General features: G+C 45.2%; 1 protein-coding gene across 1 annotated transcript; it reads right to left on the reverse strand.

Moving 5' to 3' along the window:
- Nucleotides 1–357: 357 nt before the first annotated feature.
- On the reverse strand, nucleotides 358–15,035 carry FN3KRP (fructosamine 3 kinase related protein). Its single transcript, XM_005297596.5, has 6 exons — nucleotides 14,784–15,035; nucleotides 10,465–10,616; nucleotides 4,998–5,089; nucleotides 4,423–4,505; nucleotides 3,479–3,601; nucleotides 358–2,335 (listed from the first exon to the last, which is right to left on the reverse strand). Exons 1-6 carry the CDS (start codon nucleotides 14,922–14,924, stop codon nucleotides 1,997–1,999), a joined length of 930 nt encoding a protein of 309 aa, XP_005297653.2. The 5' UTR covers nucleotides 14,925–15,035; the 3' UTR covers nucleotides 358–1,996.
- Between the last annotated feature and the right edge of the window lie 4,471 nt (nucleotides 15,036–19,506).

The following is a 19,506-nucleotide window of genomic DNA, read 5'->3' on the forward strand; positions in this document are numbered from 1 at the left end:
TCCGCTGCCTAGGGCAGCAGAAAAGCTGGTAGCGTTCCTGCTTGTAATACATTTTAGTGTTTTTAGAAGGTCTCTTTCTATAACTATTGTGGTATATAAAGTAAACAAGGTTTTTAAAATGTTTAAGAAGCTTCATTTAAAATTAAATTAAAATGCAGAGCCCCCCGGATCGGTGGCCAGGACCCGGGCAGTGAGAGTACCACTGAAAATCAGCTCACGTGCTGCCTTTGGCACATGTGCCATAGGTTGCCTACCCCTGATATAGGACCTACCTATTTTCCAGGAGTTTAGAGCAGCTTCCCAGTCATGAAAGTAAGCCGCAAGCTATTCATACAGACAAGAGACAGACAACAATAATCAATTAGGAAACTAATATTTTATTTAAACAGCAGGAGATGAGTTAAAAACCTATGCTGCCAAGCAAGGTTGGGTTTATTTTTTTTTTTTTCAGCCAACAATTAACAGCCAGTGAAACTACTATTAGGATTAGGGGAGGAGAAATATTCAGCAAATATATTTGGTAGACACCAAAATTCGTATCAGTACTCACAGCAAAACCAGCAGTTAGAGAAATTCAGCAAATCAGAGTACCAACTTAAATCCAGTGAAAAACATTTTAGTTCAATAAAAATCACTCCCATATACTTAACATGCACGTAAGGAATCATGCATCTCTCTCACCTACCTGGTGTCCTTTCGTCAAAACATCACTAGAAGCCCACAACTAGACAGCAGAGCTATTGTTTTAGTGTTACTGTCCTGCAAGCACACATGGAACAGCTACTATCCTGCAACCTAATGTTTTCCTGCATTAATTCTTTGAAGAAATTTTAGTGACACAGATATTAAGTGGTGAGATGCTCTTACATGCACCAACAGTCCACGTTTGACTTCCCTTGGTCTTGAATGCCGAGTGCCAACAGCTAAGTAGTGCAGTTTGTGGGGCTCTCGGAAATACAAAAAGAGACATCATGGTGCCTGCAGTGTGAATTCTGGACAAATTATGTGGAAACTACCCACCGATCTAATGGCACTGAACTGCCCTCTCTTTACCTGTGGGAGATGGCAACCACAAAAATGATAGTCAGTTGTGTGTGCCAGTCAGCAGTACCTCCCCAGAGGAAGTGTACATGCAGCTAGCCCTGCCTGAAGACATCCAGCAGGACAGGAAACCCTATCAAACAGCTCCATTCAAAAAGCAGGATGGTATCAGTTCTAAATACGCTCTAGCTAGAAGCTGGTTCACTAGCAGACATGGGACAGACAACAAAACCCAAACACATGGTGTCACACAAAACATGAAACATTTGAGAAGTCTGTACACAGTACTATGCAATAGGATGGGCAGAGGACTCCACCCATTTGAACCATATTAAAATTGTTCATGGTAGCCCTGATCACTTTTTATTCCTTTCTGGATTTCATGTGAACATGCTATTGCTTTGGTAGCTGTACCTAGAAATGCATGGCTGAAAAGAATTTGCCCAAACAAGCAACCAGAAAGAAAAGTCTCAATGAGCAACTCCTTCAGCCATTTGCATTGGTATGTGAGGAAAGGCCATCCTTCCATTTCACCAAGCTTTTCGTGTTGATTTTTGAGTCAATGTGCAAGTGCAAATACTTAACAATATGTGGCACAGTTGGTCTCGGTCATAGGACCTCTTCCAAGTTATTTACACTCAAGAGTTTTCTTCTCTGATTCAATCTGCCCAAACAGAATTGTACAACACCCTGACCCTGCAAGTTCTTTCATGTAACTCTGGAATTAGCACCACCTTGGATAGCAAACTAATAAATTATTCCTGCAACAAATGACTATATCTTAAAGGGATGGAAAATGCCACAGTTGGGATTCAGCAGGACTCTCTGATTCTGGATCTTTAGCTGTGCAAAGAGGGAGAGGGTCAAGTATCTGTTTTAATATTATTGTAATTGCCTCACCATCAAGTGTGGGTTTTCCTAAGTGGGGGGTGAGATACTCTGCTTGAGGGTGAAGTCATTTTACCAGGTTTCTCATGATGTTTAGAGAAGACCCTCTGTACCCTGATCCAAAATGGTTCCAGTGGTTCATATAGTGGAAAAGTTGGTACAGTTTGAGTCGTTTCTCAAACCCTGGACCTTTGGGAATTTTACTGTGGTAAGCAGAGTAAAAAGAGTTGCTGAAGCCACCAAACATCCCGGCTATCGCAAGTTCATATTCTGAATGACCATAGAAGGAGGCAGGGTCAAAAATAACGGGGCCAGAGTCATCCTCGGCTACATTTCCTCCCCACAGATCCCCATGAAGGAGAGCAGGAACGATCTCCATGTCACAGAACAAACTGGGTATCTTCAGCTGAGGAGGGAAAAGAAAGCAAGAGTTACCAGTGAAATGCCTCAAGATGAAGAATGGTGGGGTGTGAGTTACTTTAGACAGCAGATGTTGAAATCACCAGAGTAAGCATATACACACACATAAAGGTTACAAAATATGAATTCAACATTCTTAAAAATTAGCTGGTTAACTGCCAATCAAAACAGACTGGTGCCTTTTGACATTTAAAATAAAAAACTTTAGAGGGGGATCAACATGGTTTCTATTTTTACAGAATCATAGAGACTAGTGATTGAAGACCATAGTCATCCAATTGTATATCCCATCCCCAAGCCTGCAATACTGGGGAATGTCTCAGTTAAAGATTCCATCTTGTATTTTTGTCATTTCTTCCTAACTACAGTATGTGTCATAACTGCTTTTCAGTGTTATAAAGTCCAAAGTTAAAAATTCACTCAATACGCCAAATTTAGCCAGTTGCAAACAAATTCAAAGATACTGCTCCACTGGAAGAAGGGGTAAGAAACCTCCTATTATCCATGAGTAGAGGATGGTGTCCCTAGCCTCTGTTTGCCAGAAGCTGGGAATGGGTGACAGGGGATGGATCACTTGAGGATTACCTGTTCTGTTCATTCTCTCTGGGGCACCTGGCATTGGCCACTGTTGGAAGACAGGATACTGGGCTAGATGGACCTTTGATCTGACCCAGTATGACCATTCTGATGTTCCACAAAATAGTGAGAAAATAGCTAAAAGTGCATCCACTCAAAAAGTTGAATGCAACTCTTACATGAAATGGTGATGCTCTTGAGTAACCCATGGCATTCCCCTATGTGTGTTTCAGGCAGTAAGCACGTACCACTCCCAGTCCAGAGAATAGGAATTGTGAACTTGAACTAAGATCTCTTGACTGGCAATGCAAAGCACTACCCAAAGAGCTAGTCTATACGGATTTGCTTTAGAGTGTAGCATTGGGGGACACTGCATGAAGCCATTCTACCTCCACATAAAGGGTGTTGTAGGTCTTTGGGAATATATGTTCCTAACTCACAAAATCCTAAAACATTCCAACAGAAGGTTGGAGCTAATTTCTTTATTAAAAGAAAAACCAACTAACCCACACCTAGCTATCAATAAATTAAGAGTCACAGGGAGCTCTTCTACCTGAAGCTGTGCCCAAAGTTCTCTTGCCTCCCTGTCTCCTGAATTCTTTTCAACCATATCCATCTGGGGCTGGATTCGCTGCCTGGCATAGAAAGTTACCCAGTCATTCTGCCAGTCATTCACCTGGAAAAGCAGGAGCAGAGGTTAGGCATTGGACACACAAGATAAGACAGGGTAGCATTTTTTAAATATAGCCTTTGAGGAAATAAAACAATTTGTGCCTAGGCCTGGTCTACACTTGGGGGGGGGGGGGGGGGTGTCGATCTAAGATACGCAACTTCAGCTACGAGAATACGTATCTTAGATCGACTTAGAATCACTTACTTCACGACCTCACGGAGCGGGATCGAGGGCTGCCACTCCCCCGTCACTCCGCTTCCGCCTCTCGCCATGGTGGAGTTCCGGAGTTGACAGCAGAGCGATCAGGGATCGATTTATCGCGTCTACACTAGAGGCGATAAATCGATCCTCGATAGATCGATCACTACCCGCCGATCCGGTGGGTAGTGTAGACATACCCTTGATGTCTGTCTAGTGCAAGGTGTTACTATTTCAGTTGTCTATTCTAACCAGTGTTCAGGAAAGATTCAAGTCTTCTTTAAAATCTCATTCATTGAATAAAAGCAACAGCAGAGATATCACAGGTACCCAAACCCTGTAGCACCAAACCCTGTCTTGGGCTTTTGCTTTCCAAGCTATCTGGAACATATTAATTCCTAGTGTAACTCCACTGAAATCAATGGAGTTACATCTAGAATAATCTTGGCCCTTTGTGTTTTCCAAAACAAAGCAAAAACTCATCTCTTACAATCCAAACATTTGCTCTTCCACAATTAGAAAAATGTATAGCAAAATCTTAAAGTGTTACATTTAAATCCCTAAGAACGTAAAACAACAGAAATGCCAATAGGTTAAATAAGTTCCAAGACTTAAGCAGAACCTACTTGTGGGAGATAGCCACAACAGGTGACTGTATGAAAGCCAAATCGATCCACAAACTGGATGTCTGTTTGCCCCTCACTTTTACCTTGCAAACCAAAAAAATAAAAACATAGATTACGAAGATTATAAGTATTTGCAGTGTAGGTAGGCTTTAAATCAGATGGAGATATAGTAGTTTGCTGGTAGCAGACAGCTTACCCTGCAGTATCTTTATTAAACTGCCTTCAGTTAACTTTAGGACAAGATTGAAATGTTTAAGTTTTAATCTTAATCACACCATCTGGTGATATATCACCTCTGAAACAAAGCTTTTGTAAGTAATGATCTGGAATAAATAGTGGGGACAGCAAGTCTAAGAAATATTTTGCCCATGAAAGACATAAAGAGCTTTTTGCTATTTGTGAATCTTGTTTCAAATACAAAAAGGAATTTGTTCCAAGTTTATTTGCATGACAGTGTTATTGGAGCCAAATACATGTTCCTGAAATAACAAGGTCATTTTAGCAACTGCCTGTTTTACAGGTTATCTGTTAACTAGCTTAATGTCATTAAATTTACAGACAACTATGTACTATACCAACAGTGTTCCCCTCTTTCTTCAACTTCTCTCCAAGTTTCTGGTTGTGAAGGTGGAGATCAGCCAACTGCGTTCCAAGCTTTGCTGAATGCCTAAGAAACCAAAATAAGTTATTTTAGCATCACTGAATCATATAGTAAGCAGTGAATTCACATCTTGATATGCAGGGAATTACTCATGTACATTTGCTGAGAACTTTTCCACATGCTCTATCTGGAGCAAAGACATCCTCTTGAGGAGGGGAAAAAGCTTAAGACCAACAAGTTCTGAAAATTGCATTTATTAGGACACAATGGCTATTTCTCACAATGTGACATTGAAATGAAAGTGAGAGAAACCCTAATACAAAGTAATTACTGCAATACAACATTTCTGCTATGTATTAGCTCTACATGAGGCCTGTACATTTAATAATCAGCCTATGAGAAGATCATGCATCATACAGCCTATTAGTTTTTGTACCTCCAGATACATTCTAGAGGCAGGGGATAAGTTGGATTTACTCTTTCCTGGGCTCTACCTCTGCTAAAGTGTCTATTCTTTTCATCATTTCATGCCTCATTTATTGCAATTTTAAGGCTCTCCGAGACCTCTGCTCTCAACATCAGAGACCAGAATGCTAAAGCTAGACTGCTCTCACCCTCCAGGAAACAAGACCAAATCTCCTGTAGCACCTTCACTGGCTTCCTATCTATCTCCAAACAGAATTGAAAGTTATCCTTCTGCTTAAAACTCCATATGAATTTGCTCCTCTTGACTTCTGAGCTCATATCCGTCTCCCCTGCCCTCTCATCCTAACCCTCCATTCTTAGACTTTTTCCAAGTACAAGCTCATATTCTCTAGAAAATTTTGCAACTCCTCCCACAAGATAGAAGCCTACCATGTAATACTCAAGATACTAGCCTCCCAAGTTACCTTATGTTCACTCTCTTAGTCTTCACCTGCCACATCATCTCCCTGAATCCAGTGCATGGTCATCTCTTCTCGTTGTTCCTGTTCTAACACGGGGCCTGATCATACCTCTGAAATTAGTACATCAAGGGTCATATTCATGCTCATCTCTCCCCAACTTTCACAGAAAGGGAGTTCAGCCACCTTTGCAGCAGGATCCCTTTGATTCCCTGGACCTCACAGCGGGCTCCCCATGAACCTGAGCATCCGACAAGACAGCAGGGGGGAAGAGGAGGAGTGAGCAAACTGAGCAGACATGCATCTCTATCGCCTGAGCCCAGCACAGACCAAGGAGGATCTGTAGCGCGACCAAACACTATTACATTTCTGCAGCCCTGCTACTTGATGGGCTCTCTAAGCCAGCTGCAGAAGCCCAGAGGGCTGAAGAGGGCGCAACTCAGCTCCCTGATGTGACAACTGAGAACAACCTCCATAGTGGGTTTTCTTCCAGGAAAGGGGACAATCAGACCCTCAGATTTTAAGCTATCAATATTCAGGATACAAACTTTATCTATCTGGAAGTGCAATGTACACCCCTCCTGTGCTATAGAAGAAACAATAAATAGTGCTTCATATCCCCCAAAGGTGAAAATCACACGGCAAGATGATCTCATAGTTCTTTTCCCTAACTCCCACAATTCTTACTCTGAAATCTTCATAACAGCAGCCATACTGGGTTAGACCAATGGTCCATCGAGTCCAGTATCCTGTCTACTGACAGTGGCCAATGCCAGGTGCCCCAGAGGGAATGAACAGAACAGATAATCATCAAATGATCCATCCCTTGTCACCCATTCCCAGCTTCTGGCAAACAGAGGCTAGGGACACCATCCCTGCCCATCCTGGCTAATAGCCCCTGATGGACCTATCCTCCATGAACTTATCTAGTTCTTTTTTGAACCCTGTTATAGTCTTTGCCTTCACAACATCCTCTGGCAAAGAGTTCCACAGGTTGACTGTGCATTGTGTGAAAAAATACTTCTGTTTGTTTTAAACCTGCTGCCTATTAATTTCATTGAGTGACCCCTAGTTCTTCTGTTATGAGAAGGATTAAATAACACTTCCTCATTTACTTTCTCCACACTAGTCATGATTTTATAGACCTCTATCATATCCCCCTTTAGTCATTTATTTTCCAAGCTGAAAATTCCCAGTCTTGTTAATCTCTACTCATATGGCAACCGTTCCATACCCCTAATAATTTTTGTTGACTTTTTCTGAACCTTTTCCAATTCCAATATATATTTTTTGAGATGGGGTGACCACATCTGCATGCAATATTCAAGATGTGGACATACTATGGATTTATATATAGGCAATATGATATTTTCTGTCTTATTATCAATCCCTTTCTTAATGATTCCCATTCTGTTCATTTTTTGACTGCTGCTGCACATTGAGTGGATGTTTGCAGAGAACTATCCACAATGACTCCAAGATACCTTTTGTAAGTGGTAACAGCTAATTTAGACCCCATCATTTTACATGTATAGTTGGGATTATGTTTTCCAATGTGCATTACTTTGCATTTATCAACATTGAATTTCATCTGCCATTCTGTTGCCCAGTCACCCAGTTTTGTGAGATCCTTTTGTAGCTCTTTGCGGTCTGCTTGGGACTTAACTATCTTGAGTAGTTTTGTATCATCTGCAAATTTTGCCACCTCTCTGTTCACTCCTTTTTCCACATCATTTATGAACATGTTGAATAGGACTGGTCCCAGTACAGACCCCTGGGGGACACCACTATTCACCTCTCTCCATTCTGAAAACTGATCATTTATTCCTACCCTTTGTTTCCTATCTTTTAACCAGTTACCAATCCATGAGAGGACCTTTCCTCTTATCCCATGACAGCTTTCTTTGCTTAAGTGTCTTTGGTGAGGGACCTTGTCAAAGGCTTTCTGAAAATCTAAGTACACTATATCCACTGGATCCCCCTTGTCCACATGCTTCTTGACCCCCTCAAAGAATTCTTGTAGATTCCTGAGGCATGATTTTCCTCTACAAAAACCATGTTGACTTTTCCCCCAACAAATTATGTTCATCTATATGTCTGACAATTTTGTTCTTTACTATAGTTTCAACCAGTTTGCCCAGTACTGAAGTCAGGCTTACCAGCCTGTAATTGCCAGGATCACCTCTGGAGCCCTTTTTAAAAATTGGAGTCACATTACCTATCCTCCAGTCATTTGGTGCAGAAGCTGATTTAAATGATAGGTTACAAACTACTGTTAGTAGTTCTGCAATTTCACATTTGAGTTCCTTCAGAACTCCTGGGTGAATACCATCTGATCCTGGTGACTTTTTATTGTTTAGTTTATCAATTTGTTCCAAAACCTCCTCTAATGACACCTCAATCTGGAACAGTTCCTCAGATTTGTCACCTGAACAGAATGGCTCAGGTTTGGGAATCTCTCTCACTCCTCAGCCATGAAGACTGATGCAAAGAATTCAATTACTTTCTCCGCAATGGCCTTATCTGCCTAAAGTGCTCCTTTAGCTGCTCAATCGTCCAGTGATCCCAATGGTTGTTAAGCAGGCTTCCTGCTTCTGATGTACTTAAAAATTTTTTTGCTATTACGTTTTGAGTCTTTGGCTTTTATAGCCTCTTTAATCTCAGTGAGCATTTCATAGTCACTATCACCATCCTGGTCAGGTGGTCGGTAATATATCCCTACTGCTATATTCTTATTATTAGAGCATGGAATTACTATCCATAGAGATTCTATGGTACAGTTTAGTTCATTTAAGATTTTTACTTCATTTGATTCTACGCTTTCTTTCACATATAGTGCCACTCCCCCACCAGCATGACCTGTTCTGTCCTTGCAATATATTTTGTACCCTGGTATTACTGTATCCTATTGATTATCCTCATTCCACCAAGTTTCTGTGATGCCTATTATATCAAAATTCTCATTTAATTCAAGGCACTCTAGTTCACCCATCTTATTATTTAGACTTCTAGTATTTCCATATAAGCATTTTTAAAACTTGTCACTTTTTAGCTGTCTGTCATTACATGATGTAATTGAATGAGACTCTTTTTCAATAGACTGTTTCTCATCAGATCCTACCCGTATTTTATCATCTTCCATCCTCTCCTCCTTATGACGACAGAGAATTTCCATTAATAGATCCTCCGCTAAGGGATGTGTTTGTCTGAACCACCTGCTTTTCTGCACCTGTCAGCTTTCCCCCAACCCTTAGTTTTAAAACTGCTCTACGACCTTTTTAATTATAAGTGCCAGCAATCTGGTTCCATTTTGGTTAAGGTGGAGCCCATTCTTTCTGTATAGGCTCCCCCTTTCCCAAAAGTTTCCCCAGGTCCTAATAAATCTAAATCCCTCCTCCCTAGACCATTGTCTCATCCACGCATTGAGACCCTCCAGTTCTGCCTATGTAACTGGCCCTGCACATGGAACTGGAAGCATTTCAGAGAATGCTATCATGGAGGTCCTGGACTTCAATCTCTTACCTAACAGCCTAAATTTTGCCTCCAGGACCTCTCTCCTATCTTTCCCCATGTGATTGGTACCTACATGTATCACGACCACCGGCTCCTCCCCATCACTACACATAAGTCTATCTAGGTCAGAGGTGGGCAAACTAAGGCCCAGCCCTTGAGCTCCTGGCCGGGGAGGCTAGCCAGCCCCCGGCCTCTTCCCTGCTGTCCCCCCTCCCCCGCAGCCTCAGCTCGCTGTGCCGCTAGCGCTCCAGGCAGCAGGGCTGCGAGCTCCTGCCGGGCAGCGCGGCAGCGTGGCTGGCTCTGGTCGGGCGGCGCGGCTGCCAGTCCTGGTGCTCTGAGAAGCATGGTAAGGGGGCAGGGAGCGGGGGGGTTGAATAAGGGGCAGAGGGTCCCAGGGGGCAGTCAGGGGACAGGGAGTGGTTTGATATGCATGGGAGTCCTGGGGGGCCTGTCGGGGGCAGGGGTGTGGATAGGGGTTGGGGCAGTCAGGGGACAGGAAGCAGGAGGGGGGTTGGATGGATCGGAGGTTTTGAGGGGGGCAGTCAGGGGGCAGGAAATGGGAGGGGGTGGATAGGGGGTGGTGGCCAGGCTGTTTGGGGAGGCACAGCCTGCCCTACCTGGCCCTCCATATAGTTTCGGAACCCCAATGTGTCCCTCAGGCCAAAAAGTTTGTCAACCCCTGACCTAGATGTCTCGAGAGATCCGCAACCTTTGCACAAGGCAGGCAAATCACCATATGTTTCTCCCGGTCATCGCAAACCCAGCTATCTATGTTTCTAATGATTGAATCCCCCATAACTATTACCTGTCTCTTCCCAATAACTGGAGCTTCTCTTCAGTTTATGATTGATTCACAGTATAAAAGTATTGTGAGATACTAAGGGGCACCATATACAGAGTGCAGCTTCCCCTCCTGTCCCAGATCTAGCGAAAAAAACAACATATCAAAATGGATTTTCATCCCCAAAACAAGTAATTTAAATGGTTTCCCTTAAATCTAAATTTCTGGTCACAGCAATAAGCAATGACACAATTAGAATTTACCTGTTAAGACTCCTCATTTCCAAATGCTCCATCACAAATAGAGTGCTGCCTCCTGGCACGTCTATAACTTTGATGGGTTTGGGCACCTTTACTGTCTGTGTTTGTAGGATGGCTGACAAACTTTCCATTTCTCCCTCAAACATTCTTCTGGCCTGTCAAATACAAAGGAAAAGCGTCACTCCCCTTGAATGCTCTTATGGCTAAATGAAGGGTCTTTCCCCAAGTAAACATTTTAAACAGAGAATAGCTTGTTTTTTGCTAGAGCAGGTACAAGATACCTGCGGTCCAGAGTTGTGATACCTACACTGCTAAGTCTGACCTATAATAATTTCAGAATTACAGAAGTTCCTATCCATAAACCTGCCCCTATAGAAGCAGTGTGGCTTCTAGCATTTTATAGGGTCAGGCAAATAACTCAACAATTAAATCAAAGCCTGGGTCACGCATCGGAGGCTCCATCTCCATTCATGGAACAGAGTTCACATGCATACTGCTGACAAAAATACTGTGTTAACGTGATGTGCAGCCTCCGAGTAGAAAAATGGATACAATCAATAGATACGTTAAAAGGACGGTGGTAGGTGTTGGTATTCTGTGTAGCTTTGCACAAAATTAACAGTCTACCTAAAAGTCTAGCTATAAATATTAAAATAGCTGCTGCCATCCCTTAAGTCTGTGTTCTCAGCAGAAATATAAAGAATGACTTTGTGGCTAACCTGCAGCTGTGATGTTCTTTCAAGTGAGAATCTCGTCAAGTTATAACTTTAGGTCCTTATTCTGCTAATGCCATACATGTTGAGTAGTACTTACTCTCCATTGACTTCAATGGGACTAATCACATAAGTAAATACTACTCAAAGAGAGAAAGGGTTGGACAAAAGGTCTCTTAGAGAAGCTGCAGTCTATGTTATAAGCATTAATGAAACTAATTAAATATAACTGCCTAGTGAATAAAATAGCAACAGAACAGTTTGGGGCCAGATACAGGAATTAAAGTCACAGGACAAACTGCAGTGGGCATTGATTACAAACTCCCCAGACTGGAGGCAAGTAAGAATTCTTGGATTATCTATTAAGGAGTTTGATACTTTGTGACTTACAATTTTATTTAACCAATGTAGGCATTTGTAGCTCTGCCTGAAATATTATGCCAGGCTTAAGCCAGTTGCAAATTTTGATAGAGTAAATAACTAAAAACAAACATTTATAATACAACTGCTGATCTAGCACGTTGCTGCATACACAGCACAGCATTATAATACAGTCAGGTGAAGTTTGCTTTCATCAGCACTCTGCATTTATAGTCACATGCAAAAGTATAGAAAACAGTGGCCAACTGAATAGCAAATTAATCCAGGTCTTCTGACTTTTTTGTTTAAAACAACACCTCTCCTTTATTACTCAGCACCATCCTGCTCCTAGTTCTCTCAAGCACTCCCAAACGTGCTGAAAGAATTATTGCCAAACAGAATGTTGGATGTATTAACTGAGGCCCAAATGGAAGTACTAGGTTGCCATCACTATTAGGTGCTCTAAGTCTACTACTAGACAACAAGCCCTTCCATCACCTTTCCAGCTGGGACCTCAGCATACTTGAGTGACATTGTTACCCTGCTGCTCATACTGCCAAGCAGGAAAGGGTAGAAAGACTGGGAACAGACATAGTGGACAGCTGTTGTACTACAGGTAAATAGTTCGTGCTTTCTTGCATATGCCCATTGTTCTCCTTCCACCTAGAGCCTAAATCAAGTGTACCCTTAGAATATCTTCCTCTTATAATTTTCCTCACTTCCAACAGAAACATAGAACTAACATTCTGTATAAGACCAATGTTTCATCTAATGCACTATCCTGTCTCACACAATGGCTTATACCAGATACTGCAAAAGAATATGTAAGAAACCCCATCAAACACAATTATGGAAAACCCTGCTCCATAAGGGAAATTTCTTCCTAAGTGCAGGCAGTTACAGACTGACTTACGTCCTAAAGAATCACAGAAACACAGAAATGTAGGACTGGAAGGGACCTAAAGAAATCATCTAATCCAGCCTCTTGCGCTGAGGCAGGACCAAACACCACGACAGGTGTTTAGCCTGTTCTTAAATGCTTTCAAAGACTGGGATTTCACAACCTCCCTTGGAAGCCTATTCCAGAGCTTAACTATCCTTGAAGTTAGAAAGTTTTTCCTAATATTGAACCTAAATCTCCCTTGCTGTAGATTAAGCTGATTACTCCTTGTCCAACCTTCAACCAACAGACATGGAGAACAATCAACCACCATCTATCTGCTTAATAATAGCCATTAACATATTTGAAGATTGTTATCAGGTACCCTTTGGTCTTTTCTCAAGACTAAATTGATGTTGTTTTTTTACCTTTCCTCACACATCAGGTTTTCTAAAGCTTTTATAATTGTTGTTCTCCCCTAGACTCTGTCCAAATTGTCCATAGCTTTCCTAAAGTGTGGCACCCAGAACTGGACACAATACTCCAGTTTAGGCCTCACCAGTGCCAAGTACAGCTATCTTACATATGACATTCCTGTTAATACAACCCAGAAGGATATTAGACTTTTTCGCATCTGCATCATTGTTGACTCGTATTTAATTTGTGATCCACTATAACCCCCAGATCCTTTTAATCAGTACTAGCCAATTATTCCCCATTTTGTAGTTGTGCATTTGATTTTTACTTCCTAAGTGAAGTACTGAATTTCATCTTGTTGATTTCAGAACAGTTCTCTAATTTGTCATGGTTGTTTTGAATTCTAATCCTGTCCTCAAAAGTGCCTGCAACTCCTCCCAGCTCAGTGTCATCTGCAAAATTTGTAAGCATACTCTTGCTCCATTATCCAAAAATACTGACTAGTACAGGATCCAGGGTTATTGTAAGCAAGACACGAGAAGTAATTCTTCCACTCTACTCCACACTGATTAGGCCTCAACTGGAGCATGTGTCCAGTTCTGGGCGCCACATTTCAGGAAAGATGTGGACAAACTGGAGGAAGTCCAGAGAAGAGCAACAAAAATTAAAGATTAAAGGTCTGGAAAACATGACCTATGAGGGAAGATTGAAAAAATTGGGTTTGTTTAGTCTGGAAAAGAGAAGACCGAGAGGGGACATGATAACAGTTTTCAAGTACATAAAAGGTTGTTACAAGGAGGAGGGAGAAAAAAATTTCTTCTTAACTGCTGAGGATAGGAGAAGCAGCAATGGGCTTAAATTGCAGCAAGGGTGGTTTAGGTTGGACATTAGGAAAAACTTCCTAATTGTCAGAGTGGTTAAGCACTGGATTAAATTGCCTATGGAGGTGGTGGAATCTCCATCATTGGAGATTTTTAAGAGCAGGTTAGTCAAACACCTGTCAGGGATGGTCTAGATAATATTTAGTCCTGCCTTGAGTGAAGGGGGCTGGACTAGATGACCTCTCGAGGTCCCTTCCAGTTCTATAATTCTATGATTACATCCCCAATACATTAGAAAGGATAAAGCAGTCTATTTCAGACCTTTGTAGTAAAGTGATGGGGCACAATAATAGCTGTATCGAGCATTACCATTGCCATGTTATCATGAAGGACATTAAATATACCACTGTGCTGCAGTCTATGGCTAGCTGATATTGCCAGGTGCCTGATACAGATACAGCTGCTCACCTCAAGGACCACCAGATGCTGCCACCCACCCTAGCGGTCAATGAAGATAGATACTAAATTCCATCCCACCCAGAAGATGGAGTCTGTATCTCCAAGCATGTGGCATAAGCCTAACTATGCCCCAAACCAGCTTTTGGAATAGTACTGCCTTAGGCAGGCTAGCAAACATCCACCCAGCACGGTGCTTCACACAGGAATTACTAGGCATTTTGCTGCCCCTAAGCAACCTCCTGCGTGGTACAGCCAGCTGTGCAACTACTCACTCTTACATAGGGTGACCAGACAGCAAGTGTGAAAAATCGGGACAGGGGGTGGGGGGTAATAGGAGCCTATATAAGAAAAAGACCCAAAAATCAGGACTGTCCCTATAAAATTGGGACATCTGGTCACCCTGCTCTTACACCCGAGCCTAAGCAATGTTCTCTCCATCCAATCCTGAAAGGTGAAGCCAGCTCATTTTTAGCACGAACAGCCCTCCAATTAGTCCCATTACCCAAAAGAACTACAGGAGCATCCAAGCTCCCAGTGAAACCCCTGCTCAGTATGCAAGCCCCCAGTGAACTCCAATTGCCTGCCGCTAACCCAGCCCAGGGGAGCCTCGGGCCCGCCGCTAACCCAGCCCAGGGGAGCCTCGGGCCCCCTGCTAACGCAGCCCCCCTGCACCTCCGCCTTAGAGTTGCTCTTCACATAGACCCGGCCCCCGTCGGTGTCGTAGCTCTGGCCCTGGCTGATACAGCCGCCGCCCGAGTGGCCCGTGGGCCGCAGCACTGTGGTGCCCAGCTCCCGCTTCAGCGCGGCCTCCATGCTGCTCCCCGGCGGCCCTCACGAGCCGGGGCGGGCGGGGCGCGCGCCGAGCAAAGCAGCTGCAGCAGCCCGGCCGCTAGGGCGCCAAGAGCCTCCTCCCTTGCTGTCACTGGGCATGCGCAGTGACAACCGCCTGAGCCGCCTAGGCAGTCACCGGCTGGATCCGAGTCCCCGGGAGGGCGCTGGGGATTAGGGCGCGAGGCTGCCTGTTCTGGGGGAGCCGCCAGCGCCGGGGGACCACGGCTTTGTATTGGGGGGGGCAGAGAGGGATCGAGGGGGAATCATTGCTGTGGGGCAGAAGAGAAGGGCTGAGGGGGAGGGGAAACTGCTTTGCATTGGGGCAGGCAGATAGTGACTGATGCTGGGGTCAGTGACTTGGAGGGCAGATAGGTGCTGTGGGTGGGGGAAGGGGTTGCTGCTTTCCCAGGGCCGGCTCCAGGCACCAGCTGAGCAAGCTGGTGCTTGGGGTGACAGATTGTTCAAGGCGGCATTCTGCCCAATCCTAGGGCGGCACAGCTGCTTTTTGTTTGTTTGTTTGTTTGTTTGTTCCGCTCCAGCGGCCCTGTAGGGGGCGGTGGTGCGGAGAACCAGAGCACCCTGCAGGGCAGTCCTCGTCCCTCCCCGCCGACCGGAGAGGAGCCCTCGGGGCAGGCGGCAGTGTCCCTGCTGTAGCCCTGGCAGCTCCCTTCTCTCTCTCTCCCGCCTGCTCCTCCCCCCCAGCCGGTCCCCCTGCACCCGCGCTCCGGACACGCCACAGTTTTTTGTTTTTTTTTATTGCTTTACTGTTCTGGCCGCCCCGGTTTTTTTGTGTGTGTTTTTTTTTTGCTTGGGTTGCCCTGTGCTTTACAGACTGCATGGGGGAGAAAGCTGAACCCCAGAAAAAAATGTGAACTAAAGAGTAGTCACTGCTTTGCGTGTGGGGCAGAGGGAGGGGAGAGGGAATCGTGGCCCAGCAGGAGATAAGGACCAAAGGGGAGCCACTGTTTTTCCACATCCCCCACCCCCTTGTCAATGTAATGACTAGGCCAAATAATTTTGGATCTTTTCCTGGTTGTTTGGTCCACACTGGGCAGGTACCCACGCTAGTCTAGTTAATATTGCCAACAGTTGTTCCTCTTTTGGAGTGTTATTTCACAAACAGAATGTGAAAATGGTTCTCTTTCAACTTGTTTCCCTAGGGTGTGTTTAGATTCTTTCCTAATATAAGTGCAAAGAAAGCACATGTAGAGGAAAACAGTTTGTAGGGAAATATGTCAGTGAAACAAGATAATAGCAAAATACTGTGCTTTTAAAAATATTTGGATTCAGTGCTTTCTGGTTATTCCAGAATAATATATTAGATTTCTCCAACAAGAATATTTTTCTAATAGTAGGAACTAACCAGAGCAGCTATAGCAATATGTTGTCTGAAATGATGCAGAATGATAACGTTCCTTTCCTACTGAAATTGTTTTCGTTAATTTATTTCACAAAGAATTTTCTATGGCAACTAAGAATTGCCAAATTTAGAAGTGGAAAAGATCCTTTAAATCAGAGTTTCTCCACCCAGGACTCCAAATTAGATTGGTGTAACAATCTTCACTCAGCAGTTGGTCAGGAAGCATGGCCGAACAGTCAGGGCCACAACCCCGTGACCAGCAGGAGTGGAGGGGAGGGAGAAAGGGTGGTTGTTAGGGGAGTGCAGGACCTCCAACTCCACCAGGCTCTGACCCAGGGTGGCCTGGCAACCAAGGCTGCTTATGGTTGCCCTTCTAGGCCACTTTCTAGAGAGGGCAACCTCCCCCCAACTCAGTCCAAGACTTTCCTCTGCTGGGGAAACCATGAAAATAAATAGTCCATGCCAATGTCCATATATAAGGGAGAGGGGAATACTTCCCTCTCTGACTGTTTCTGGAATAGGTCCTCCCTTTCCTCAGGGATGGCCCTTTGGACTAGTTTTGTTAGAGACTTCAACCTTCCCACTGCAGGTCTACCACCAAATGAGCTGTTTCCTGGTATTTTTTTAATTCCTCCACCAGATGGAGCATTTGCTTCAGGTGTGGTGAGGCGGGACTGGCTGGGCCCAAAATAATCCCTTAAACCCTTGTTGACCAGTCTGGGGTTTGTTCACCCCATCACAGTCACCAGAATGTTTCCAAGGGTCATAGGCAGCTCCTGTCCCAGGGGGCTGGCTGGGCTTGCCTCCCTTCTCCAAGGCACTGCAACCTCTGGGGTCTAGCGCCACTCAGGTTTAGCCTCGCTGTCATGATGACAGGAATCCAGATAGGCCGAATTTGAGTAAGTGGCACTGCAACCCCATGAGCCAGGTCACAACTCCAATCACACAAATTTGGTCCAGTCAGGGGGGCAGGGACAAACCTGAGCGGCACTGCAACGTCGGAGGCTGCATTGTCCGGAGTGGAGAGACAAACCCAGCCAGCCCAACAGCACAGAAGCTGCAGGAGCCCACTGTGGGGTGAGTGCCAAGCAGCACCCAATCCCCTCGGGGGCAGGATTGGACTGAAAGGGCCTCCACCCCCCACACTGTTTACTGTGTTGCAACAGGCCATAAACATTTACAAATGGGTAATGAGCCCCAAAAGGTTGAGAACCACTGCTTTAGATCTTCCATTCATCTCCCTGCCAGTGCAGGATTGCACCCTTCCATTTATTTTCTAGTATTTTGTTTAGTCTTAAATATTTCAAGTGATGGTATTCCCACTGCTTCCCTTGGGAGAGTGTTCCATACTTGACTACATTTTACTGTCATGATGACATGTTGATATTCAGCCTATTTTTCCCTTTCTTAATTTAACCCCATTATTCCTGGTTCACCACACACAAAAAAATCCTTCCCTACTTTGTGTGAAAACTCTTCTGATACAGTATCTGTAGAAACTTACCTTCTTGCTTTGGACTAGCTTAGCTAAACTAGGCATATTTAATTCTTTTCATCTTTCCTACATTAAAGCCAGAATGTAATTAATGTTTTTTTAACCTCAAAGTTACTGGTATGTAATCTCATCCTTAGCAATGTTTTTATCCTCGTAATTTTTCTTTTATTTTTAATTTGGAAATGTTTATGCTCTTGGGGCCCAATGTAGGGGGAGCGTGCCATAGTTTCTTCACAGCTTGGGGCCCTCTGCAACAAGGATCTGGGGCAGCAGGAGTACTTGGCAGATGGGAAGGATATGGGGTGAAAGTAACAGTCAACACTTACTGGTTCGGGGGCCGGCTCCGGCTCCCGGAAAGAGCGGGGCCTCGGGGGGAAGGGGCAGGGCTGTGGGTCAGCGTCATCCAGCCAGCCCATCCACACTGCCTGGCCCATGCTGCCCAGGGCTCCAGCGGTGATTGAAAGGACCTGGGGCTCTGGCTGCTGCTGTACTAGCGGCAGCTGCAGACGGAGCCCCAGAACCTTTTAAATTACAGCCCCAGGGCAAATGCTCTTTTTGTCCCATCCCTCCCCCGCCCCCAGTTGGCGGACGGGGTGGGGGTAGGGCAAAAGGGGCAATGACATTAAAGCACTGCCATGGAAGCGTTTTAAGCAGGGTCCTTTGCCGCGGCAGCGCTTTAACATCAGCTGAGTACGGGCCGGTACTGGTGGCCACTTTTTACTAGTACGCTGTACCGGCTTACTTTCACCCCTGGAAGGGTAGTGGAGTGGTGAGTTATATGGGCCCGTAATGCCCGAGCTTCAGCAAATTCAGGACACAGGGGCCCAGCTCCACCAATGTTTGGGGCTGGGTCTCTCTCCACACACTTTCCCCGGAGCATCCCTGCCTGTGCCCTAGGCAGTGGGCGGCCATGCTGCGCTCCCTCGCCAGCCACTACCAGCTACAAAAGGGAGTGGCGCCGGCAGCAGGCTGAGGCGGCAGCATAGCCGCCACCTGTGGAGGGAGGAGGCAGGGCTGGCGTTTCCACTAGGTGACCCTAGGCGGTCGCCTAGGGCGGCAGGATTTCGGGGGTGGCATTTTGCCATCCTCGGTGGAAATTTGGCGGTGGGGGGTCCTTCCGCTCCGGGTCTTCAGCGGAAATTCAGCGGCGGGTCCTTCACTCGCTCCGAGACCCGCCGCCAAAGTGCCCCGAAGACGCGGCACGGAAGGACCCCTGCCGCCGAATGCTCAGAGGAGGAGCGCTGCCGCCTAGGGCGGCAAAGCCCTGGCACCGCTCCTGGGAGGAGGTGCACACACATGATAGCAGCCTTCCTCCTCCTCCCCCGGCACCCACCACAGGGGAGGTGAAGGGGCTTCCTGGACCTGAGAGGGGCCCAGCCCCTAGGAGCACATGCAGTGACGGTGCTGGGTGAGTGTGCTGCTGCGGGGGAGAGGGCTGGGGGGACTGTGGAGTCCTCCTTTCTGGCCTCAGCTCCGTCACTGCCCTCACCCCCAGCCAGAGCCCTCATTCCCCTACACCCCCCACATTGTGCAATATAGGAACTGTTAAACGCTTACTGTTTCCAATCCATTTTTACATTATTTACAAAAATATGTATCGGCTTACAAGGCAGGTGTGGGGGGATGGGACTTGGACCCGTTCTGGGCACCAGCAAAAATTGTACAAACCTGCCGCCCCTGAAGGGTAGAAATACTTCACTCCCCAGGAA

Source organism: Chrysemys picta, chromosome 12 (genome assembly GCF_011386835.1).
Source record: "Chrysemys picta bellii isolate R12L10 chromosome 12, ASM1138683v2, whole genome shotgun sequence".
Taxonomy (NCBI): domain Eukaryota; kingdom Metazoa; phylum Chordata; order Testudines; family Emydidae; genus Chrysemys; species Chrysemys picta.

Coding starts and splice junctions, on each gene's coding strand:
- FN3KRP (XM_005297596.5), bottom strand. CDS start 14,924: ATGGAGGCCGCGCTGAAGCGGGAGCTGGGCACCACAGTGCTGCGGCCC. Junction 10,617..14,783: donor AGAGCAACTCTAAGGCGGAG/GTGCAGGGGGGC, acceptor TGTATTTGACAG/GCCAGAAGAATGTTTGAGGG. Junction 2,336..3,478: donor AACTTTGGGCACAGCTTCAG/GTAGAAGAGCTC, acceptor TTCCCTCCTCAG/CTGAAGATACCCAGTTTGTT.